The following is a 25,035-nucleotide window of genomic DNA, read 5'->3' as shown; positions in this document are numbered from 1 at the left end:
TTCTCCAGCCTGCACTGCTGGAGTGTGGCTCTTACAGGCTTGTGCTGCCATGCCTGCCTTTATGAGGTGCTGAGACAGAACTCAGAGCTCCGTGTGTGCTAGGCAGGCGCTCCATCAACCCCAACCTAAACTCAACTACCTCGAGAGTAACTAGTTCTGTCTGGACATTTGTCTCCCTCTCTCTGGGAAAGTCATTTTAACACTGTAAAGAATTTAGGCTCTGGAGCTGGACCGCTTGGATTTGAAACTCAGTTCTACTAAAGTATGTAGCACTGAGCCATTCAAAGTCTGTGCATTAATCTTAGAAGCTGGAAATTATGGAACTCAGTGGATCTATTTGAAAGGTCTGTTTGATAATTGGAAGGGTTAAAGTAGGCATGCCACGGTGCCAGGGAACATCATCAGTCAACTTGGCCTCCGACAACAGACAACATTGCTGCTATTCTTTAATGGCTAATTAATGAAGATCCCGTGGTGGATCATGACTTCTACCTTCACACTCACTCACAGCACGGATCTTCACACCAAGACAATGTCTGATGCACGGTGGGTATTTAGTACATCCTTACTGAATCATGCACACATAAGAGATCCTACTCCAACAAGAACAGCAAAACATACAGTCCTAAAATTAGGACCAAGAATCAACCTGCACATTCTATGACATTTAGCATAGGCCATTATATAGTATAATACCATATAGTTTGAGTTTGTGTTAATTAAAATTAAAATGTGCCGATCTTTAATATATATATTAAATATATGTACATATATATATTAAAAAACAAACCTTCAGAGGTTGAGAATCTTCTTCATCGGAATCTTTGAACTCAATGCAAATAGCAATATTTCTGGCCTGCAGTGGTATGCAAGAGAAAAAGATGTAAGAGGAAAAAAAAGGCAACAAAACGCAGCATATATACACATTTATAAAAGAACCTAAAAGCTAAGTTGTAAAGGAGATGTGTATGTCTGTGCACTCACCTTAGCAAAAGACTTCTGACTGTCATATTTCAAGTACTTCGGGTAAACGTAAAGGTGATTGCTATAGACAGTATAAGGCTGGGTGTGTCTGGGTATACAGGGCACAAACTCCTCTACTTCAAAGGTGAGCGGAGATTTACTGCAGGCTTCGAATTGCCTCATGGGAATGTATGATGAATTCAGATAATCTGAAAAGAAATCCCAAATAGTACAGAGCAGAGGAAAGGCCAACTAAACAACAGTGTGGGCTGCTTATTACACAGAACTGAACACTTACTGGGGGAGTCAGAGGAGACGTTATCGATCGTGATGTCTAGATTGCCCAAAATCACTGGGAGTTTGGCCATCTTCTCAGGTCTACAAACAAAAGAGGAAATCAAGTATTATGAGGGAGGTTAACTGTGAAGTCTAAATTCTCAAGTGGCTTTTTCAGGAAAAGGATATAACAATATATATAATAACACCAGTTGCAAAAATCACATTTCTACTTTGTAGCAACCACATGAAAAATATTAAAAACAGGTAAAAATATGGCATTTCACTTAGCCCAACATTTGCACAATATTATCATTTTGGAATGTCATCAATACAACAATGTGCTAAGTCTTCAAAGCCAGTGTTTTGTAGTGCACACTGGGGCTCAGACTCTTTCCAGGATTTGAAGTGCTCCGCAGCCCAACCACACAGGTCAGGATACGGAACATCACCAAATAGTTACGATGATACAATATCACCACATAATTACAATGAAAGCCCCCTTCTCCTCAGCCTCACCACGGAGATACCAGGCTTGTTTGGAATAATCTGCATTTAGAACCAGAAGCCACATCAATGCTGGGCATGGAATAGACAATCAATGAAACTCGTTTGTCATTCATCTGACGCCATTTAATAGAGAGTCTCCCATTGTCACTGAGAAGAGCTGCTACTGTTGTCAAAGAAACCAACACAATCATGTGACACCAGGCCCCGTTCCCCACAGGTGACAAAATTCCCTTCTCTGAAGTATTTGTTCACCAAGAGTCCAGGAAAATGTTCCTCTTTCAACCATCTACAGCTACCACACAGTCTTTTTTTTTTTAATTTGGGGTGTGTGTGTGTGTGTGTGTGTGTGTGTGTGTGTGTGTGTGTGTGCCCTTGGAGGTCAAAAGCACCAGATCTCCTGGAACTTGAGTTATAGGTGGTTGTGAGCTGCCTGATGTAGGTGCTGGGAATCAAACTTAAATCCTCTGGAAAACTAGTATGTGCTTTACACATTGGGACATCAGAATAGGACTTATTTTTGTTCTGATAAAATTTCATCTTTTTATGTTTGACCCATTCATAGTTGACTCCTCCTGAATCCAGGTTCTAGTCTCTGATCTTCCTAAGAGCTTCACGTCATGAAGATACTTGACCAGCATAGTATATGTTCGTAACCATCACTGGCCACGTTATATTACACAGAATACTGCCAAGAACATGTTCTTAAATCCTCCATTTCCACGTGGTAACTGACGACTCCAACAATCAAACAGCTGCTCACTCACATCCCTGAGTCGCTCATGGGATGACACATGTAACCATGGCAAACACACTGTGCCAAGGGCGTTGCACTCCTCTGTGGCACCAGCTTAGCCAATCAATTTAGAAGAGATGTGGTCAAGGTGACCGACTCAACATGACATGGCCGGTCCTGGAACAGAATGCTGTCACACGGCTCTTCATAACCCACCTGTTTAATCATTCCTTTCACAGCATTGCCAAGGATCATCCAAGCTCAGTGTCTGTGTTGATTAGAGGTCTGTCAACTTGACACAAGCTTGGGTTGAATGGGAAGAGGGACCCTCAACTGAGAAAATGCTCCCATCAGGTTGGCCTGTAGGCAAGTCTATGGAGCATTCTCTTGATTAATGACTGCTGTGGGAGGGCCCAGCCCACGGGATGATGCAACCTCAGGGCAGGCGGTCCTGGGCTATACAAGAGAGCAAACTGAGCCAGCCACGAGGAACAAGCCAGTAAACAGAATTCACTCATGGCACCTGCTTCCCTTCCTGCCCTGGCTCCCTCCGTGGACGGTGACACGGTAGTGTCAGCCCTGGCTCCCTCCATGGACCGTGACATGGTAGTGTCATCCCTGGCTCCCTCCATGGACGGTGACACGGTAGTGTCAGCCCTGGCTCCCTCCGTGGACAGTGACATGGTAGTGTCAGCCCTGGCTCCCTCCGTGGACGGTGACACGGTAGTGTCAGCCCTGGCTTCCCTCTGTGGACCGTGACACGGTAGTGTCAGCCCTGGCTCCCTCCGTGGACGGTGACACGGTAGTGTCAGCCCTGGCTTCCCTCTGTGGACCGTGACACGGTAGTGTAAGCCAACTGAACCCTTTCCTCTCCAGGCTGCATTCGGTCATGTCTTTATCGCAGCAACAGAGAGCAGACAAACCCGGGAGCCGGCAGATTCAGCATCTGGTGCATTCCCCACCCCAGCTTTTAGGACTCCTCTGGCACGGTCACCTACTGAGTAGTCTCACAGGAAACCCTTCCGCCTCTCTTAGAAAAAGCATTCACGGGGCTGGAGAGATGGCTCAGAGGTTAAGAGCACTGACTGCTCTTCCAGAGGTCCTGAGTTCAATTCCCAGCACCCACATGGTGGCTCACAACCATCTGTAATGAGATCTGGTGCCCTCTTCTGTATACATAATAAATAAAATCTTTAAAAAAAAAAAAAAAAAGAAAAAGCATTCACTCAAAGCTCTAGATTCTTCCTCCACTATGATCAAAGACTCTGGGATACTCCCATCTCGGCTTGGTGCAGCCCGGTCTGTCAGGGACTCTCATTTCTACTCCTTCTTTCTGTTTGTGCTTGAGTGTAACTGGGACTCACTGACATCCCCAGAGATGAAATGTTAGGAAGGCACTATTATCCCACGCTCTGCTTTCAGCTGGAACGAGTTCAGACCAAGAGAACTCCAGCTGAGCTAGCCACGCCCTTACTATGCCTAGGTTCCCACTGTGTGAGATGTTTTGAGTGCCGGGCATTAGGGGTTAGGTACCTCTCCCAGGAGCCTCACCACTGGGCACTCCCTCAGTGACATCACCCACAAAAACTCTTCAGTGAAAAATCAGTTCCCAGGTGTGAACTCTGTCTCTACAGTTCTCTTGGCACACAGGCCTTCCTCTGCCTGTTCATGTGAACAACTTAGTGCAACATCCTACACGAGTAAGATCTCAGCTGAAGCTGTGAAGTTGTATTTATTCTCTTCTATGAGTCAGAAACACTGTTTATGACAAATAATACTTTCAAATGTAGGTGCCCAAGAGTAGTGTGCTTCACCACTTCCACTAACAAATGGCATCTTCACCCTTTTTAAAATCTCCAACACCAGGGGAGCAGTGGTGGTGCACGCCTCTAATCCCAGCATTCAGGAGGCAGAGACAGGTAAACCTCTGTGAGTTTGAGGTCAGCCTGGTCTACAGAGTGAGTTCCAGGACAGCCATAGCTGTTACACAGAGGAACTCTGTCTCAAAAAAACAAAACAAAACAAAACAAAAAATCCACATCATCCATAGATTTCTTTCCGGGATAGATTTCAAGTGAATGAACGAATTTTAGTTCAATAACTTTCACAGGAAATTTCTCCATCCTGTATCGAGTATTTGTGACCCCCAACTATATGTGGGAATGACTTCTGAGAGATGCTGTTTGAAGCTTGCCTGTACAAATGGAACTTCACCCACCAGGTAACCGAGATACCCATGCTTTGAGATCACTTAATTGTGTTCTCATTCTGCTCACACGGCAGGCAGACTCAGCCTGTTTACAACTGACTTTTAGGAAAAAGAAAACCATCAATCTCACCCTGCTCTGGACGCCCCATGAACACAGTAAACTGAACCCACAGATTTGATCATGTCCGCTATTTCTCCTTTGTGACCCAGAACAATGTATGTGTGTGTGAGATATGATAAGTACACGTAAGACCACTATTTGAAAGTCACACTCACCTCTCCATATAAAAATGAGAGCCAAGCCAGGCAGTGGTGGTACATACCTTTAATTCTAGCCGGGAGGCAGAGGCAGGCGGATTTCTATGCATTTGAGGCCAACCTGGTCTACAAAGCACGTTCAGGATAGCCAAGGTTATACAGAGAAACCTTGTCTCGAAAAACAAACAAACAAAAAAAGGCAAACAAAAAAGAAAGCCAACATGTGGGCATAAGTTGAGACTATCTGCTTGTGGCTTTGTGTGCTGTTCTGAGACTCCTGTGAAAGATTAAGACAGGACAGACAGGAAGACGGCCATGGGAAGGCAAAGGCAGAGAGACTGGAATGATGTACAAGCCAAAGAAAGCCCTGACCACTGGAAGTGGAACAGGAAGAGAGTACTGTGGCCTGCAGTCTGGGAGGTGTGGTCATATCAACATTTCTTTAAGCTTTTAGCCGGGCACCTTTCTGCATAAAAAGTGACCTGGTTCGCAGTAGTTGCAGAAGCCCCAGGGAATGGATACACCCATTAATATGTGCAAAGCATTTAAACCAAGGACTGCTTAGGTAAGGATTATGTAAATTATCTTCTCCCACATTTGTTTAACAGTACCAGGAGAGTTGATTAATCTTGCAAGTCAGAAACCTGGCGATTTTCTCTTCCCCACTATAAGGCCCAGTGGGCCTGTGACTCGGTTACGTAGCCCACGTCTCCTGACTTCCTCCTGTAAGGGCTCTGCTGTGACCTTTCCTGCTGACAGTGTTCCCTCAGGTTGTATCCTTCCTGCCTATGCTTACCTCTACCCTTTGTCTTACCACACCACCAAAACATCCAGCAAGAATTCCAATTAATCAGAACGGTTTGTTCCTTCTTTTGGACTCTAGGAAATGCTCTGTCCATATCCACTGCCCATCTGCCCCTCATGAGCTCTGAATGACATAATTTATATGACTGTTCCCACCTCCCCCTCCCCATCATGAGAACTTCTCATGTGTGGAAACAACCAACACCTTAAAACTCACTTCCGGAAGTCTGCGAGTAGCTTGAGCATGTCGTCATTTGAAAGCTTATTGCTGTCTTGCCGATAGATGGCAGAAAATCTGGCATTTTTGTCCAGGTTTCCAGATGTATCCTTGAACAATGTCCTGAAACAGTGAAACAACATTCAAGACACAGTTTTCCAAAGCGCAAAATAAAGAGAATTCTGGTCTCTGCACACAGACTAATCTTGATTCCATTGGTGGAGGCCAACAGAAATCTCATTATCCCCAAATGCAGCAAGTATTAACGAGGACAACCACAACTAACTCAATTACACAGAGAACAGCTCCAGCCAAAAGCTTGTACTGAGAAAACAACATACACATTCACACGGGAAAGAAGGAGGGAACAGGGATAGAGGCCACTGTGGGACTCCCCATTGCACCGTCCCAGCTGGAGGCACACGGCCAGGGCCTGGACTCTCCCCCAACAAACCTCCCATCCACCCTGCCGGGTCCAGCAGCTGTTCTCTGGCCCACATCTTTCCTCTCTGTGCCATTGCTAAATGCATTTTCAGATTTGGTGATTATTTATTCTTGATTTCATCTCTTTGAATCTTCTTTGACTCAGGATAATAAACTCAATAGGTAGGCCTACTCGTCTGTCAGTCTATTTGTCCATCGGTCTATCCCAAGTATAAAAGGTATTCTCCCTTACCTTGCTGCCCAAGCAAACGGCATTCTGTACTGTCCTAGTCTTTGGCATGCCTGTTTGGCATTCTTCAGCACCTTCTGAGCAACCTGGAACACACCAGAACAGAGCTTTGAAATACTCTGGCACGGGGGACTTGAGACCAGAGCAGCTACCATCGAATGATCATTAAACAAGCCCTCCCCATACCACCAGATGCACACAAATGCACTTCTTACAGCAGTGATAGATAGGGCTGGCTTCAAACCCAGGACGGACTTCTTTATTTAGTGTACCCCTGGCAGTGACTCTCAAAACTACAGAGTACTGTTTCCAAGATGCACATAAACTGTGCCAGTCTTTGCCAGCAACAAGCAGGCCACTCTCTGCCAGCCTCTTTCCTCTCACAGACTTCATTTCCTTTTGACTAAGGGCTAATTGTAAGCCACTGAGTGTACTAATATTTGGTATTCATGCCCAAATATCTATCTACCAGAAGTTAAAGGAAAGCACTAATGAACAATCTAAGCTTTCCCAGCTCCTAATGCGCACCAACCTGTATAGATTCCCACAATCCAGGCAACGCCATAATTAGGTACCGGCTTAAATTAGACACTGCCCTTCATTGTTACAGTTTAGCTTTATACACAAACACTATCACTTCCTCACCATCAGTTTTGGCTTGTTCTAGGTTGATGGAACACAATAAGCATATTGGCTTTTGGCCAATGACATGTATGTAGAGTGGTTCTGTTAACCACTCAGTTGTCCCACATATCCTTGTCCTGTGATAGTGCTCTGTTTCAAAGTGTGACTGACCAGAAGAGTCAAGAGGGGACCTGAGTGTCTTCTGTGTGTGTAGGAGGGAGCTTGGAGGTCATTTATGTTACTTGAGTGCATCCAAGTCAAACCAGTTTTAGGAAAACTGCTCACACCTGAGAGTCAGTGTTTTCTTCCGAGTGGCAGAGTTAAAGGAGCCCCGGAGGCTGCCCTAACCATTCTGCTCAGGACCGTACCCTAACAGGCCCTCCAATGATCTGTGAGCACCATCAAGTGTGAGAAACAATCAACAGAGCAAGAGACGCCCCTCTGAAGGTCCACAAAAGCTGCGGTGTGACCCTAGGAGCTCTGCTTCCCTTACCTTAAAAATGGAGCGCATGGGTGACAATACTCATGGCCCCTTGTCACTATAAAACTCTGTGGTCCTTCCACAGTCACATCTTGGTTCAAACAGATGACAAGAAACTGCCTGTACAGCCCTTTCTTTTTAGTGGGGTATGTATACCCATCCCTGAGAGATTTATAGCAGGATCTAGAGGTGTGCGGTTCTTGAATAAAGACACCCAATTCTTCCTCCCCAAGAGTTGACTTTAATTATGTTCAGATTCAAGATTTTTAGTCAGGTGTCATGGTGCACACCTATAATGACAGCACTAAGAGACAGAAGTCAGAGGATCTCAAGTTTAAGTCCCGTCCTAGACACATAGTAAGATCCCGTCTCAAGCAAATCGTTAAGGGAAAGAATGCTTGCCTAGCACACCCAAGGCCCTGGATCTTACTTCAAGCAACACAAAAACCCCCTAAAAAGATTCGAGCAGCAATGAGCAAGTGCATTGTGGAGCAAAATTAATGCTAAACACAAGGCTTTAGTAGATTTGTCTTTAATGGAAATCAAACAAGGACACAAAGAGAACATGCATGTGAGAGCAGGGGTTGAGTGCTTCCTTCTCCTTTGAAGCCCTTCCCCGGCCTGCAAAACGAAGATTTGTCCCAGGTGATGTTCTAGATGACTTGTGTACATCTTGGGAAAAAGGAAGACACAACGTTGATTGGCAGAACAAAATAATATCACCGTGCCAAGTCTATAAGAACCTCTCCAGGTATGAGATGGCTGAACCTTGATCCCTGTTTTAATGAGATGCTGTGGCAGTGACAAGGAAGGAGCACACCCCCAAGGGATGCTAGGAAGCAGGTAGAGAAAAGGGTAGCTTATCGTGATGTGTTCGCTGTGTACCAACATGGCAGCCGAATCTCAGCTCATGCACATGGCCGGCAGAAACAGGAATGTTGATGAGCATATGCACCTTGGAAGTATGTTCTGTCAGTGTGGTCTTATCTGAGGTCACCATTGACTCATCAAAATAAAAGACTAGAAAGACTTCTCATCTAATATTTTGCAGACTCGGCTTAGAACAATAAGATGTCTTCTTCTCTCCAGGAAACAAACTTGACTCAACTTTTATCAGCCAAAAAAGCTTAAGGGATACCTGATGAATGGGCTTTTACTTGATGGGAGCTGAACTCAAATATCTCACATGCTGTTTGGGATATGTGGTGTTCTCAGCACTGCCTGCTCCATTGCCTGTTTGATCTGTACCCTGGCCCTGTGAGGAAGGCAGGCTGGGCAACATTATTCTATGCCCACATGTGGGACATTGGGGCCTATAGAGGTGAGGTATATCAGAAGTACTCTGGCTAGCTTGGCACTCTGCGTCCAGGCCTCCTTAATCCATGAACATATTCTTTAACACCATCCTATACATCCTGGTAGCTGTGCCTAAGATCTTTAGGTGGCCACAAGGATGAAGTTTTGGAATCTCTGAGTCAATTTGGTAAACCTCGGTTTGAGCTCTGGCATGTCTGCTCATACTAGATCGGCTGACCAGTCCTTAATACACCGAGGCCCTCCCTCAAATGACCAGCTACAATATCAAACCAAACTCAAACCCCTGAAAACAGTTAAAACTGGTGAAGACAGGAGCACTCAACCACAGGAGCACTCAACCATTTACTCTAACCTAAAGGAAAGGTGTGTGAGCGAAACAGTCAATTGTCCTTGGCCACTCCAGCCGTAGGATAGTAAGAAAAAAAACTAAAGATTTGTAGGTCTCCATTTTCTAAGTTTTTAGACTCCGTAACTTCTGACCTACAAACCAGAATCCAACAGGCACACCAGCAACACAATAAACACTGGCTGACTACAGTACGTGTGCTTTTAAATGACACAGAGTTTAGTATCAAGTGGATAATTTCTTTGAAAACTAAATTTTAAGATGTCAGAATAGACCAGCAAAACGATGTATTTTATTTACACACGAGAATACTTTCATTAAGAATCGGACACACGCCGGGCGGTGGTGGCGCACGCCTTTAATCCCAGCACTCGGGAGGCAGAGCCAGGCGGATCTCTGTGAGTTCGAGGCCAGCCTGGGCTACCAAGCGAGTCCCAGGAAAGGCGCAAAGCTACAAGAGAAACCCTGTCTCGAAAAACCAAAAAAAAAAAAAAAAAAAAAAAAAAAAAAAAAAAGAATCGGACACACAGCCGGCCAGTGGTGGTGGTACACGCCTTTAATCCCAGCACTCGGGAGGCAGAGGCAGGCAGATCTCTGTGAGTTCAAGGCCAGCCTGGTCTACAGAGCAAGTTCCAGGACAGCCAGGGCTACGCAGAGAAACCCTTTATGGAAAAAAAGAGAAAGAATTGGACACAGGAGGAAGAACTTAGTGACAGAACATATGCTTGTCATGTGCCAGCACCCGGGCTCAGTTCTGTGTGACAAACCAGGAACATGAATTAAATGGAGAATACACACGTAACTGTTTTTTCATGTGTGGTATGCACCATGTCTGTATGCATGTCTGCACGTGTGTGTAGAGATTGTGTGCATGTTTATGGAGGACTGAGGTTGATGTCAGGCATCTTCACTGATGGCTGCCACTTTGTGAAGAGCTAGCTCTCACTTGAACCCAGAGCCCATTGATTCTGGTCACACTAGCTAGCCAGTTTGCATTGGAGATGCTGTCTCTGCCTCATGAGTGCTGTGACCACAAGTGGGACATTTATGTGGGTACTGGGGAGCAGAACTCTAGTCCTCAGCTGACCTGGCAAGTGCCTCATGGACGGGGCCACCCCCTAATCCGCCTATGCACTTTGGATAGTCAACAAGTGCTGTTTACCTCTGACCTTATAGTTGTTTACACTTTAGCATAAAAGTCATCTCTTCGGCTGTTACTCTGTAATAATCACGAAGCACAAAAGCCGTTCATACCTTAGACGAGTCTGAGCTTTTCATATATGGCTCAGCGCAATGCGTGATGCTTCCTTGGAGGACCTTCTCAATTCTGGCCATGAGAAATATATCTGGATGAGGACACGTGACTGAAAATATTCCCTGGGGAGACAAATGGCTCTCTTCAGTCAGTAGAATCCCAGATGACTGAAAGACATCCCTTGACCCCCAAAGCTGCAAAGGACAGTGAGACAGTCCAACCAGTGAGGAGACTGGGGCCAAACATCTCAGGTGCTCCTCAGTCCACCATCTGCTCAGAAAGTCTCTCGGTGGAGAAGGCAAGCAGGAAAAGGCTTAAGGAAATGAATGAGAGCCCCAAACCACTTCTCCCTCAGTTTACTTTCACTATACAATTACATACGCTGCCCTACAATTAACGATCTAAACTGCCCCGCTGGTTCATGACAAGGTCTCACTGGAGCAGTTTTTAACATACTGAATAGCGTGTGCAAAGAGAAGGCTGAGTGGTGTGAACGCTCCTCACCTGCTTCGGATACTGCATGGCTGCTGCATGAAGGGCATCCTGGAAGGCAGGTGGGCTCTGGCCGCCGTTCATCAGAGCTGGGGATGTGGGGGCCAGCATCTGCCGCACTGAGAAATGATTCAGGTCCACGTGGAAGTCAGCGGAAATCTTTCGGTTGTATTTTATGTCAAACAGGGACAGGGTGACAAAGAAAGGCTCGACCTGAACAGTAACATCAACATAACACCATCATCATCAAGACAGTCCAGACAGCTGTGGGGAAACGCTGCTATGCAAGGAGAGCAAGCAGCCCCGTTTATGACGTCTCCTTGAATGATTACTAGACTTTTGTTCCTTGTCACACAGTTAGGCGATAAAGCATATTAAGAAACAGAACTGTTACTACGCCTTCGTGAGCCTTACTAGTTAATTCACACTCTCCAGCTGATCTCCTTGGAGCATCTAACATGAAATCCATGTCCTGAACATGCAGTTTAAATCTGCCTTCTTACCCTTGCCCACAAACCCATCCCCATGTCATCCACACCCCAGTGTGAGCCCTGCCCCTCTGTGGGGTGAGGTCTCCACATCCAGGCTACAGTATAAAGGGAAACCTGTGACACCTGAAATTCATCAACATTTAAAAAGGAAAACATTTAGTCTTTAAAAATTATTTTGAAACTTGTGGCCAATTTTATTAGAATTTAAGTGAAAAACCCTAGGGCGATCAAGCTGTCAATCTCAGCGGCCACCCAGGGAAGAAGAATGGAGGAGAGAAGAGGAAAAAATGCTATGCCTTTTTAAGCCAGCGTGGAGGTCAGATACATGGTGGACAAGCAGTGACGTGATAGAGAGGGGGCTTTTGAGAAAGGGGTAGGAAAGCCCAAAGGATCGGACAAAGCACTCAGGTTCTGGCCAGCATGTGAGAGAAAAACATTAAAAAGGTGTGTGCATAGAAGTCACACCTTTCTAAAATTTGGTAAGGTGGGCAGATTCAGCTGAACCTCATGGATACTTGGCTTATGTAGGGACTGTGCTGGGAGGTGAGAATTAAGGGAAGGAAAAATACAGAGTTATTAAAGGGCAAATAATTCCACCTCTCTCTTTAGTACGGCTTAAGGTGAGCCTGCCTTCCTCAGCTGGTCCCTTGGCCGGGTGACTGACCCACTCAGCTGGAGTATCAGGTCACCCAGGCTAGAGTCTGTGCCCTTGACCAGGGGGACCTTATTACAACTCTTTATAACATTCTCCTCTCTAAAGACCAAGTGCTGGGGACAGGAGCAGACTCTGGTCCCTAATTTGTTTCCTGCATGTTTTAGGATGGCTTTTTTTAAAAACCTGTATTTTTCAAAAGGAAAATTACATTTGTAGTGGGTCCTTCCTCATTTTCAGCAACACAGCATTGCAGATTGAAAGACAAATCGTTGCACTTGACAAGGATCCTTTTCCCAAACTTTTCTTCAAATGGCTTCACTTCTGGCTCAGCGGATGAGAAGTCAAGTTTCTTTAAAATGAAAATGTGGATATATAAACACATAGTGCTCCCATTAGAAATCCAATCATGCGTGTTCTCACATAAAACTGCCTAAAACATGGAAAAGCTCTATACACTCATCCATAATAGTGCTGCGCGACATAGTAAAGTCACATATGTAATAGACATGTGCTGATATCATGACAGTCACGTAAGTGATGATATGTCTGCTTGATGGAAAACTATGCAGGAATTAACACTATAAACAATCTAAACACCCATTAACATGTGTAAGGACACATAAAATACATTATATGTATATATACATAACACACACACAACGTGTATAAATACAGACACATATACTCAATAATAAGAAGGAAATTCAGGGCTGGACGTGGTGGCACATTTGTAAACCCAGAACCAGGGAGGCAGAGGCGGGCAGATCTCGGTGAGTTTGAGGTTAGTCTGGTCTACATAGCAAGTTTCAGGCCAGTCAGGGCTGTATAGTCAGAATTCTGAATCAATGAAATGGCCCAGCAGGTAAAGTGTGTGCCATATCAGCCCGACCGCCTGAGTGTGAGCCGAGAACTCATGATGGACAGAGAAGCTAGTCCTGAAGCTGTGCTCTGACCCCACACATAGCTGAGGTTTCAGAGCACATACACTGTCCCAACAAATAATAACAATCAACCATAAAGGAAAGCCATGGATGGAGCTTGGAAACATGGAAGTAAAAGGACACAAAAGACAAATTCTGTACCATTCCACATTGATGAGTTGGTATCCATAAAGACTAAAAGTGGAACCGAGGTCACTGGGGGCTTAGGGACAGTCAGGGATCAGGAGCCGTTATTTAAAGAGAGTTTCAGTTTGTAAAGATGAAAACATTAAAATATTCTGGAAATGGATGGTGTCATGGCTCCATAGAGAATATATTTATTACTTTAAAAAAAATTTTAACTTTTTAAGGTTTGAATTATATATTTTCAGATGGCTCAAATGTAAGGTTTGCGCTGCATGCATGTTACCACAGTAAACAAAGTGTGTAAACAGGAGGTCAGTGAAGAAACTTAGAAAATGGTTATTATTAAAGCTAAGTGGGAGAGTCTATTAAAAGGCAGAGCTAAGTCTATTAAAAGGACCATACATGAGGGGGGAGGCATTAGGGGAAATGTAGCAGAACTTTGTCCCTTTTCGGCAGCTCTAAGTTAACACTCAATGTCACGGGCCCTGCAGGTCTTTGTCACACCGTGTTTGGACTTTGCTGGGACACAGATGTGGGCTGCACACACTCCCAGTTTTCTCTCGGGGATTAAAGCTAGGTGAGACGTATTATTCCCTCCCAGGTGTCTACAGGGCTGTGTGCCACACTCTAATGGTTAAGGGGTACCTTATATGATTAGCGTGGACCTGAAGATTCAGGCTGGTGCCTTCTGGGAATCTGGCTAAACACTGCTCTCAATATTCAACAATACACTGAATATTAAACATTCATGAATTTTATATTTTAAATATTAAATTAGCTCTTACCTGGGCATCTGGGTCCAAGTAAAAAAGCTTCACTCTGCTCTCACTTTTCAGTTTGATTTCTGCTTCTCTGGTGCTCTGTGGACAAAATAATTTATTTGTGAACAAAATCCTTTGTCCCCACCCCTCAGAGGTATTAGAATGTGTCTGAAAGCTGCCTGTGGCAGTTTAAATGAGAAGGACCCCATAAGGCTCATATATTCGAATGCTTCATCCCTAGTTGGTGGAATCCTTTGTGAAGGGTAGGATAGTTGAAGCAGTTGTGTCATTTGGGGTGGGTTCTGAGGTTTCAAAAGCCCATACCATTCATTCCAAGCTAGTTTTTCCTCTCTCCGCCTTGAGCGTGTGGACTAAGATGTAGGCTCTCAGCGGCTGCTCCAGCCCAGGCCTACTTACCGGCTGCTGTGCTCCCCACTAGTGCCCATGGATTCTAATCCTCTGAAACTGTAATCAAACCCCTAATAAACTCTTCCTCTATAATTTGTCTTGATCATGTCTTCACAACAGTGGGAAAGTAAATAAGACACAGACCCATCGGAACATGCAAGCTATTCGACAACCCTGTTTGGTCTCTGGGAGGCAGGGGCATGCCATCCAAGAGGTGTGCACTGTGGCATGGGCAGCACAGGCTGTAATGTTGTGGGAGAGACAGCATAGCACAGGAACCCCGGGAGGCTTAAAGTGGGGTACAGCTGCACTTGTGAGGTTTTCAACTGGAATCTTCCAGTATCGGCCATGGACATGAGCTGCAGACCTGGAGAACATCAGCATGCAGGCAAGGATGGAAGTCTTGGAAGTGGCTAGAATTTTCAGAGAGACTGTGGGGTGAGTTTTAGCAGAGCACCAGGGGCTTCAAAACTGAAGGGACAGACAGAAGAGAAGCCACAAAAGGATATTGACAGTGGTGGCAGGATGATCTGGAGGGGGCGTGTGGAAGAGGCACCTGGACATTCACAAGATCAAGTCACCTTGAACCTATTCATCACTCCCATAGTGCATCCTTTTAGGCAGTCATAGATATTCAACTCTTCATTTTTACAGATAAATATGGAGTTCTGATTATAATGTCCTCTTCTCCTGGAGTCACCTCTCTGCCCTAGACAAGGGGGCAGTGGCAGCCACAGTGAAGAAGTTGACTGACTTCTTTGTTGATGGCTAAGTGACATCTACTATTGTATTTCTAACCTAACCCAATGGGAAATTAAGAATCTTACTAATTTTTCAGTCATTAAGTTGTTACAATAGGTCCTTGGCTATGACTCAAATTCTCATGACTATATTTAACCAGTGGCCTACTTGTAAATGAAATGACATTCATAACTAGCTCTGCAAGCCAACTTGCCTCCCTACCTGGCCTTTTAATTTCTAAGTAAAAAGAATGCACTAGATGAAAGAACCCCAAACAGCAAATAAACATATGAAAACAAAAAAAAAAAATACAAACAATGAGCAGGAAAAGATATATTGAAGCAGAATAAAATAGTCTTTAAAACAAACAAACAAAAAAACCAAAAAAACTTTGGACCAGGCAGCGGTGGTGGCGCACGACTTTAATCCCAGCACTCAGGAGGCAGAGCCAGGTGGATCTCTGTGTTTGAAGCTGGTCTACAGAGCAGCTCCAGGACAGGCACCAAAACTACACAAAGAAACCCTGTCTCAAAAAATCAAAAAGAAAAAAACCCAAAAACAAAACAAAACAAAACAAAACAAACAAACAAAGAAAAAACCAAACAAACCTTTGGGAACAAGGCAGAGAAATAGGAATATAAACTGTTATACTCTTTAAGGCCAAGAAACTGGAAATATTTAAAACATCAAAGCACAATAACCTTTGACCTAGAAATCCCAGCTTGGGGAAGTCCTCCTGAAATAAGAGCTCATAGATTCCATGTCATGATGCTTACTATACGATTTACAGAAGCTGAAAACTGAAAATCACCTAAACGTTCCTAAAAGACATGGCTGAATAAAGTATACATATCACCAATTAACTATTACACCCTTGACTTGCGTGTGCTCCATTATAAACTTACTCTGCAGAGAGACCACCTCTTCTGCTGACCCAGAGAGACAGCCGTGAACTATGTTTAGGTGGTAGAAAAACTGTCAAAATGACAGGCAAATCATGAGACTCTTTGAGGAAATAACTAAAAACCTTACCCATGCATGTACACATTTTATTTGCGCCCAGTTTGGTGAGAGGAATCGGAGTAAGTTGACTACTGGAGTTGTCAGGAAGATGAGGGAGATCATGAAGAAAAAAGATTAACTTTTTTGCACAACATTGGGTAGTTTTACTTACAAGAAGCATAAAAGTAAAATTTTAATTAGTGTTTAGTAAAGATACTTATAACATGCACTCTCATTGCCTAAGTGCCCACAAAAACATAGCTGTTAAAAAAAATTATCCCAAGACTATGTAATTGAGCAGGTGTCGGGGTGGCAGGAAGCAGTTCCGTTCTGAAAACAGCCTGTGGTCGGTCAGTGCATGGTGTGGCTGTAGGAAGCTTCTTCCCAACAGCCGTTGCTCCATCCTGGCATGGCCTGTTTTCTATTTTAGGTTCAGTAGACAGAAGAATGGGAGGAGAATGGACAAGAGCAGAGCGACCCTCCCTAGAAACTGCCACCCGCACACAAGTCAGAGAAGTGGACTCAGCCGAAACAAAGACATTTCCCATCTCGTGCAGCAAACACCAAACTCAGCCACAAATGACACACCTTCCCTATGTTTCCTTCATCGTCAGTAGTTAAGGACCAAACATTCAAGAGCTTCCAGGAAAGATGGTGATGTATCTCAAGTTTATTTGTGAGAAATTTGAGGTGAAAAAAGTCTATGGCCAAGTTTATTTTATTTCAAAGGTACAGGGAAAACATTGTGTTGACTGCTGAGTCATTTAGACAGAATGAGATAAAACAAATTTGGCAAAATCCCCTAAGGCTAGAATATATAACTCTTTAAGAAAATTTTATGTGTATGTGTGGTTTGCCTGTATGCATATCTGTGAACCATGTGCAGACCTGGAATCCATGAAGACCAGAAACGGTATCAGATGCCGTGGAACTGGAGATACAGATGGTTGTGAGCCACCATATAGGTACTAGGAATGGAAACAAGGTCCTCTGGAAGAGCAGCTGGTGCTTTTAACCACTGAGCCATCTCTCCAGTCTCTAGATTATTTACTTCTTAATTAAAGGGATATCACAACACATATTCACTGCATTATGATATTTATCCCCAAAGGACTAACATTTCACCTCAAGACATAAAGCCAGGTTAGGGCATTCTAGAATTAGGAAGCTTAGCAGTGGAATGACTGCCGAACCACAGCCAATTCCTCGGAGTAATAATGGCATAGTTTTCTGGTTTGGGACTTAGGGAAGGAAGTGTTTGTTACAGACTTGGCTTTAGAACTCTTATAAAAATGTGGCCAGGAAACCACATGGGTTCCCACAAGTCCTCTTGAACATGGCCCCTATGCCTTACTCAGACTCAGGGAGACTACAGACTTGCAGACATCACACTGTCCTATATTCCACTATGGAAGATTTACCTGGATAGGAAAATCTATTGACTTAGAAATAAAATGATAAAAAAAATCAGTTCTAGAGTCACATGAAACTGCTTTTCTTTCAGAATACAAGGCAACAAAGCATGAGCTACTGTTTGCACACACACACACACACACACACACACACACACACACACACACAGATGTAAATACATTAAGAGAGAGTATGGGGGTTCTCTTCATATTACCGTTACACAAGAAGGTAATACACACCCTCCAGTGTCACCTAACATCATGGCAAGCAGAGGAAGGAATGCCATGAGTTCTCAGAAGAAACCAATTTGCTGGTTCATATAGGCTTTTTAAATATAAATACTTGTAAGACTGATGCTATGAATTTTGTTATATTTACAATAAAAACAGTTTGGTTCCATGCTGGACAGTAGGAGGAAAAGATTAAGTTTTGGGGGAAATATAGTATGTCCCTAATATGAAAATAGTAAAGATATCCAGTACTCCAAGTATAAGCAAACACTCCAGGAACTTACAAATCCAAGTCCCTAATATTCCAGAATGAAACATCAGTTATTTTGTACTAAAACAACTTCCCGTCAGACATATCCTGTTTGGCTAAGTCTCAGTCACAGTGGAAAACAAAAGCCAGAGCAACAGGAAGAGTGAGGCAAATACAAGCCATGCAGAGAGAACTCGGCCGTAAGCAACACCTCCAGCTACCTTCTGCCTTGCCCTGTTGATCCAGGCATCCTACAATCTGTACTGTGGCTGAGCCTCCCATCAATCCCTTCTGCTTTCCTGACCTCTTCATCCTCTGAGTAAACTCCCCTTCTCTCCCTGCATCCCTCCCACCCCATTCCATACACAATTCATCTGACTCTGTAACCATGGAAATTCATTCCTCAAAAACAGGATGTCCATTTGCTAGCGAGTTCTCATACTCCCTTAATGAGTACAAATGAGCCACATCCCAGGCTCACTAGCAGGACTAACACCCAGGCTGACCATGAAGGGACCAGGCACAGGCATCCCCACTAAGAGCCTGGCTCCTCATACATCACATCTCTGAGTAGGCCACCAGAATGTACAGGTGACTGACAGAGCCACACTTCCAATAGTCCTCATGGTAGTACCCTGGGAGAAAGACAATACATTTTTCCCCTTTTCCTTTGAAAAATTACGTTGGCCAGGTAGCAGGAGAAGAAAAGACTAAAATTCTTATACAACTTCATAGGGAAAAACTGAATTTCTTGTTGGTTGTGTCCTGTTATGCTTTGCTTAAGATAGGCTCTTGCTATGACCCAAGCTGACCTTAAACTTGCATACTTCCTGTCCCAGCCTCCCCAGGAGTATGTGCCACCATGCCTGGCTTAAAAATACAGATGTTGCCGGGCAGTGGTGGTGCACGCCTTTAGTCCCAGCACTCGGGAGGAAGAGCCAGGCGGATCTCTGTGACTTCGAGGCCAGCCTGTTTTACAAAGCAAGTTCTAGGAAAGGCGCAAAGCTACACAGAGAAACCCTGTCTCGAAAAACCAAACAAAAACAAAACAAAAAAACAAAAACAACCAAAAAAATACAGATGTTAAATAACCAATTCTGGGCTCAAATAACCTGAACTTCATCTTAGGTTGCCATTTTGTTCACTGAGTAAGCCTAAAGTTCTTTCTGACTTCTAGTTGAATTACTGTGCTGTTTCAAGAAAACTAAAAAATCAAACAAGTTCAAGCATGTTGTTGTGGGGAACCTCTGAGCACTCAGAAACAGGATGCACACATGGGTATCAACTGATACCCAGAATTCCTAACAAGACGAGGGGTATAGCTCAGTGATAGAGTACTAGTCTACCATATGCAAGGCCCTGGGTTTCAGCAACACACACACACACACACACACACACACACACACACACACACACACACACACACGCGCGCGCGGGACTAGCATGAAAATAAACACAGAAGCCAAAACTACTCCAGGATGGGCATAGGTTACAATGGGAGCTCTAAAGTTAGCTTTAATGGGCAGGTGCTAAAAAGATTCTGTGGAAATAGCTAAGCCCTGAGGAAAAACAATACTCTAAAAGTCCCAGCCAGGAAGGAGATTTATATTTGAGAACAACCATGTCATCTAGGAAGAAAGGTCAATGCTGAATGCCAGCCTATTTGCAATCCTATATAGACACACCATGTTTCTATTATAGTGTTTAACATGTGGGTGTGTACAGTTACCATTTCACAAAGACTATAGAGGGACAGTGAAGACAAAGACATCACTCTCTGTTTAAAAAGAATCATGCACAGATGCACACACAGGAGATCAGGACAAGGATATTCATTGTAGCATTGTTCAGAATAAGAAAAATGGAAATAGCCCAAGAGTTAAAGTGTTTATACAGTGCAATAAAAATGACTGACCAGATCTGTACCCAAAACAAGGTCAAATGTGATATTATTGAACACCAGTGCAAAATAAACATATGAGCACACAAAATCACCACCCAGTGTCTTTTTGGTAAATGTGTTTGTAAAAACACAAAACAAAATGGAAGTGAAATGCATCACAGCGGGTGCTCGAGGTGGGTGCTGTGGCACAGAGGAGAATGGGAGCAAAGGCAGCGTTAAAAGAACTGCCAATGGTCACTGAAGTTGTATTTTTAAAAACAGATATGCTAATGAGGTAATATGGCGGCACAGGGCTCTGGGCAATGGTGACATGGTTGTTTTGTGTTTCCTTGTGCTTTTCAGTAACTCTGGGGTTTTTCAAAATTACAAAATGCATGAAGAACCTGGCTTTGCTGTTGTTTTCTTGTATTTTGTTTGTTTTGGGTGACCCAGGAACACATTCTGTAACTTCAGCAGCTCCTCTTTAGTAAGTGACAAAATTACCACAATCCATAATCATCCTCTGGCGAACTGTGGCTATTAATTTGAATAAGATAGGGTGCCCAATGTGCTGGCTCCTTGACACAACCTAGGTCATCTGAGAAAAAGGAGCCTCAGTGGAGACAACACCCCCACCAGATTGGACTGTGGGCCAGCCTGTGGTGCATTTTCTTAATTGGAATGAGAGGGCCCAGCTCACTTTGGACAGTGCTACCTTGGGCTGGAGGTCCTGGGTGCCATAAGAAAGAGACTGAGCAAGCCATGAGAATACCAGTAAGCAGCACTCCTCCATGTCCTCTGCTTCAGTTCCTGCCTCCAGTTTGCTGCACTGAGTTCCTGCCGAGACTTCTTCCCTCAGTGATGGACTGTGACCTAAGAGTTGTAAGCTGAAATAAACCTTTTCTTCCCCAAGCTGTTTTTGGTCATAGTGTTTCTCACAGAAATAGAAACATTAACTAAGACACCAATGAACATAATTTAAGTGAGAGGAACCTGAGTAAGAGAGAATACTAGGCATATATAGGCATGTATTTTGGTTATTTCTTCAATATTTGTGCTGACATATTAAATATAATGGTAGCATCTTAAAAATGGCAATATACTTTGTAAGGCATTTTCTGGAAAATAGACTGAATTGTCCCTAATGCCTAATAATTGCCATCCCCTCACATTCACATCAGGAAGCAGAGACAATCACACCATCAGTGTTATTATTATAAGAGAGCCATGAAATGAGAAACATTTAGCATTCAGTCAAGAGTAAGAATATTAAAATGACCTCACCTTGGCAAGTTCAGGCAGGTAGCTATCCAAACCGGAACCGGAACCTTCCAGTTTGCTTTGTTCATCATCTAAATGGCAAAAAAGATCTACTGAGTCATGTGCAGTTGAAGCTTCTTATTTAATATGAGCAAAGGAACCAGAATGTAGTGGTTCTCAAGTCTGAAAGAATATTCCAAACAGCTCAGGGCTTTAGAATGACACTGATGACCAAGCCCAGCAGGGAAAGTGGTGACACTCAAGACCTTGCACAGCTAAGATTCCCCATCCTAAATTTCTCCCCCACACTATAACGTATGTTAGCTGTGTGCAACATCCTTCACAGCTTCCCCCACCCCCACTAAAACTTATGTTAGTTGTGTGCAACATCCTTCACAGCCACTCCCCCCCTCCCCCGTAGCAGGAATCTTAAAAAGTTCTTATTAATAAGATCAAACCTGAGCCAGGTATTGGGGTGAACACTGGAAGATCAGAGAGACAGAACAAGCCACAGCTACCTCGCCTCGCCGGATCCTCAACTGGTCTTGTTTCCTCAGACTGGAAGCCTTTGAGTCCTCATCCAGAATGGTTCTCAGCTGAACTGCTGCTCAAAAGCCTGAATGCTTAACCAGGCCAAATGCTTCTAGTTTCTGGTCCTCAAGCCTTATATACCTTTCTGCCTTCTACCACCACTCCCTGGGATTAAAGGCTTGCTTTCTGGGATTAAAGGCATGTGTTACATGCCTGGCTGTTTCCAATGTGGTCTTGAACTCACAGAGATCCAGAGGGATTTCTGTCTCTGGAATGCTAGGATTAAAGGCATGAGTGCCACCATTTTCTAGCCTCTGTATCTAGTGGCTGTCTGTTCTCTGACCCCAGATAAATTTATTAGGGTACACAATATTTTGGGGAATACAATACCACCAACCCCCCCCACTAAAACTTATGTTAGCTGTGTGCAACATCCTTCACAGCACCCACCCACCCACTAGCACTAGTTAGCTGTGTGCAACATCCTTCACAGACCCCCAATAGAACTTGCTAGCTGTATGCAACATCCTTCATAGGCCCCTCACACACTAGAACTTGTTAGCTGTGTGCAACATCCTTCACAGACCCCACCCCCACACACACTCTAGAACTTAGATTAGCTGTGTGCAACATTCTTCACAGCCACACCCAATCAGAAACTTTGGTTGGACCAAGGAAATAGTATTTTGGCTTTTTTCAAACTCTCAGGTAATTTGGGGAACAACCAGAGTTGTTCACTTATAGGCTTGAAGTACACATGAACATACATCAAAAACACAGCTGATTCCCTGTAATTTAGAGTCAGGTTACTGTCCATCTTTATCTTGAAAATCTCAAAAGGTGATACCAACAACAGCAGTAACTTTCTTTAAAGACAGATTCCATGCCAATGGCTAGAGCTACATTTTTAAGCTTACTCATTCCATCGGCAATTTTCTTTTCAATTACCCCCACCCCACACACACACACACACACACACACACACACACACACACACACACACAACTTTTTTTTTTCTCTTAAAGACAGGTTGTCATGTAGCCCATGCTAGACTTGAACTTACTAGTAGTCAAGGATGACCTTAAACCTCTGATCCTCCTGCCTTGATCTCCTAAATGTTAGGATTGCAGGTGTGTACTACCACACAAGGTTTATGCAGGACTGGGAACCGAAGCTTTCATACATGAAAGGCAAAAACTCCACCAGCTGAGCTACATCCCTAGCTCTTATTTCCATTTTCAAGTAAAAACTGAGACTCAGAAAACATAAGCAGTTTATCCAAGGTCACATAGCTAAAAGTGAGATTCTTGGGACTCACATCCAGGCCTGCCTCCCCACACCATGGTTGTTCACATGCCACACAAACATCGTCAAAGTATTAATTCTTTTTGTTTGTTTTGTTTTTTTGAGACAGTAGCTCACTATGTAGCTCCAGTTAACCTGCAACTCCCTAGACAGTTGGCTGCCACCTTAAAACCTGTGCCTCTTACCTTTGTTCCCCCACAGGCTGGAATTACAGGCAACCCTCACACCTGGCTTCAGGGAAGTAAAATCTAATACAATAAGTCTTCGTTGACAGACACTTTGAAAATGGCTCCCATCTTCCCTATCTCTCATGGACCTACCCACCTTCATGAGAGTCCCCATTTCGCTTTTCTTGCATTGCAGCTTCAAAGTTGAGCTGGAGGATCTTGTTGAGAACCGTGACCCACTCCTCCATCTCCGCCTCACTGTCTGCTGCCAAAAGGTAACTGCTTTTGTCCTGCATCTTGAGCTCAAAAGCAAAGCGCCTGACTCTGTTGTTCTGTGATGGAAACAGGCAAATGAGACACATTGGGAAGTAGCTCAGGATAATCTGCCCTATTTGTTAATGGTGCCATCTCCTCAGCCCTTTGGTCTTACTTTAAAACTGCAAACTCCCTCCCCATGAGCCCTCATCATAGCCCACCTTCTCCACCTTTAACCTTCCCATTTGATTAATTACCTATCTTTTTAAAAACTAAAATATTCTTAGTTTATGTATACAAGTGCTTTGTCTGTGGTATCTATGTATACTATGTGTGTGGCTGGTCCCAGGGGAGGTCAGAAGAGTACACCAGATCCCCTGGAACTGGAGTTACAGATGGTTGTAAGCCACCATAAACATGATGGGAATTGAACCTGGGTCCTCTGCAAAAGCAGTACATGCTGGGATGTCTCAGTGATTAAGAACGTTTGCTGCTTTCTCTCTCTCTCTCTCTCTCTCTCTCTCTCTCTCTCTCTCTCTCTCTCTCTTTAAATTTTAAGGTTTATTTTTATTATTTTTGATTATAGTTCCATGTGTATATGTGTATGTAAGTGCAGGTGCCCATAGAGGCCAGAGGCATCAGATCTCCTGGAGCTGGAGTTACAGACACTTATGAGCCAGTTGACATGGGTGCTGGGAACCAAACTTGTGCTCTTAACCACTGAGCCATCTTTTAGGCCTCATTACCTTTCTTCTCTATTTAATTTATGTATTACTTGTCCCCTGCAATGGCATAGAAATCCCTCAAGGACAGAGGTTATCCATTCTCTTTACTTAATGTTAGATCCATGATCTTTAAAAGCAATGTCTGGCACACAGTGGGCATTTGAAAAATAGCTGAATCTATGAAATCTCACATGTAAATGTTATATTCAATTACTTTTAAAAAATTGAGTTGTATTCCACCATTGCCTTTCTTCTAAAAGCTAACTACTATCTACCAATCAGTTCAGCTTACTTCCCTGGACCTTTCCCGTCATTTATTAATCCTAAAAGTATGTGGACTCTTTGTCTCCAGTCCATGGGATGGAAGATAAGTAAGTGTAGACCAAGGTTAGTCCATCTCAGTGCTGCTCACATTCGAATCCATCATTCTTTTCACAAGGGACTATTCTATGTACTGTACTATGTTTGGCAGCATCCTGGTCTCCACCTATCACATGTCAGTGGGACAGCTATGAGTCAAAAACATCTTCAGACACCGGCAAATATATCCTAGAGGCAAACACTCCAGGCTAACCACACTAGACAGAGATTCATCTCTGAAGAACATAGTCCACATAGGCTGAAGAGGGAGGTGTCACAACCTCCCTCTGACTGCTGAGCAGGCAGAATGTCTCGATACCCAACTATCTGCAGTTCAAGGATGCTTCGCAGTGTAGTGCCCAGGCACAAGGTGA

At 43.9% G+C, this 25,035-nt stretch overlaps 1 protein-coding gene across 29 annotated transcripts in view; it reads right to left on the bottom strand.

The window, feature by feature from the left end:
- The window catches only part of Dock9 (dedicator of cytokinesis 9), a 278,642-nt gene that overhangs the window by 102,693 nt on the left and 150,914 nt on the right, over window positions 1-25,035 (bottom strand). For all 29 annotated transcript variants that reach the window (XM_052732426.1, XM_052732428.1, XM_052732430.1 and 26 more), the window contains exons 8-18: window positions 23,479-23,653; window positions 21,343-21,410; window positions 14,157-14,231; window positions 12,513-12,653; window positions 11,171-11,371; window positions 10,666-10,788; window positions 6,647-6,729; window positions 5,971-6,093; window positions 1,262-1,341; window positions 985-1,172; window positions 791-856 (exon numbers count right to left, since the gene is read on the bottom strand). In XM_052732426.1, the coding sequence (XP_052588386.1) occupies window positions 791-856; window positions 985-1,172; window positions 1,262-1,341; window positions 5,971-6,093; window positions 6,647-6,729; window positions 10,666-10,788; window positions 11,171-11,371; window positions 12,513-12,653; window positions 14,157-14,231; window positions 21,343-21,410; window positions 23,479-23,653 (1,323 nt within the window). The remainder of the gene's footprint in view (window positions 1-790; window positions 857-984; window positions 1,173-1,261; window positions 1,342-5,970; window positions 6,094-6,646; window positions 6,730-10,665; window positions 10,789-11,170; window positions 11,372-12,512; window positions 12,654-14,156; window positions 14,232-21,342; window positions 21,411-23,478; window positions 23,654-25,035) is intronic.

Source organism: Peromyscus californicus, unplaced genomic scaffold (assembly GCF_007827085.1).
Source record: "Peromyscus californicus insignis strain IS unplaced genomic scaffold, ASM782708v3 Scaffold_12__1_contigs__length_115047231, whole genome shotgun sequence".
Taxonomy (NCBI): Eukaryota; Metazoa; Chordata; class Mammalia; order Rodentia; family Cricetidae; genus Peromyscus; species Peromyscus californicus.
Note: the sequence above shows the minus strand (reverse complement) of the source record. Positions and strands in the feature narration are given on the sequence as shown.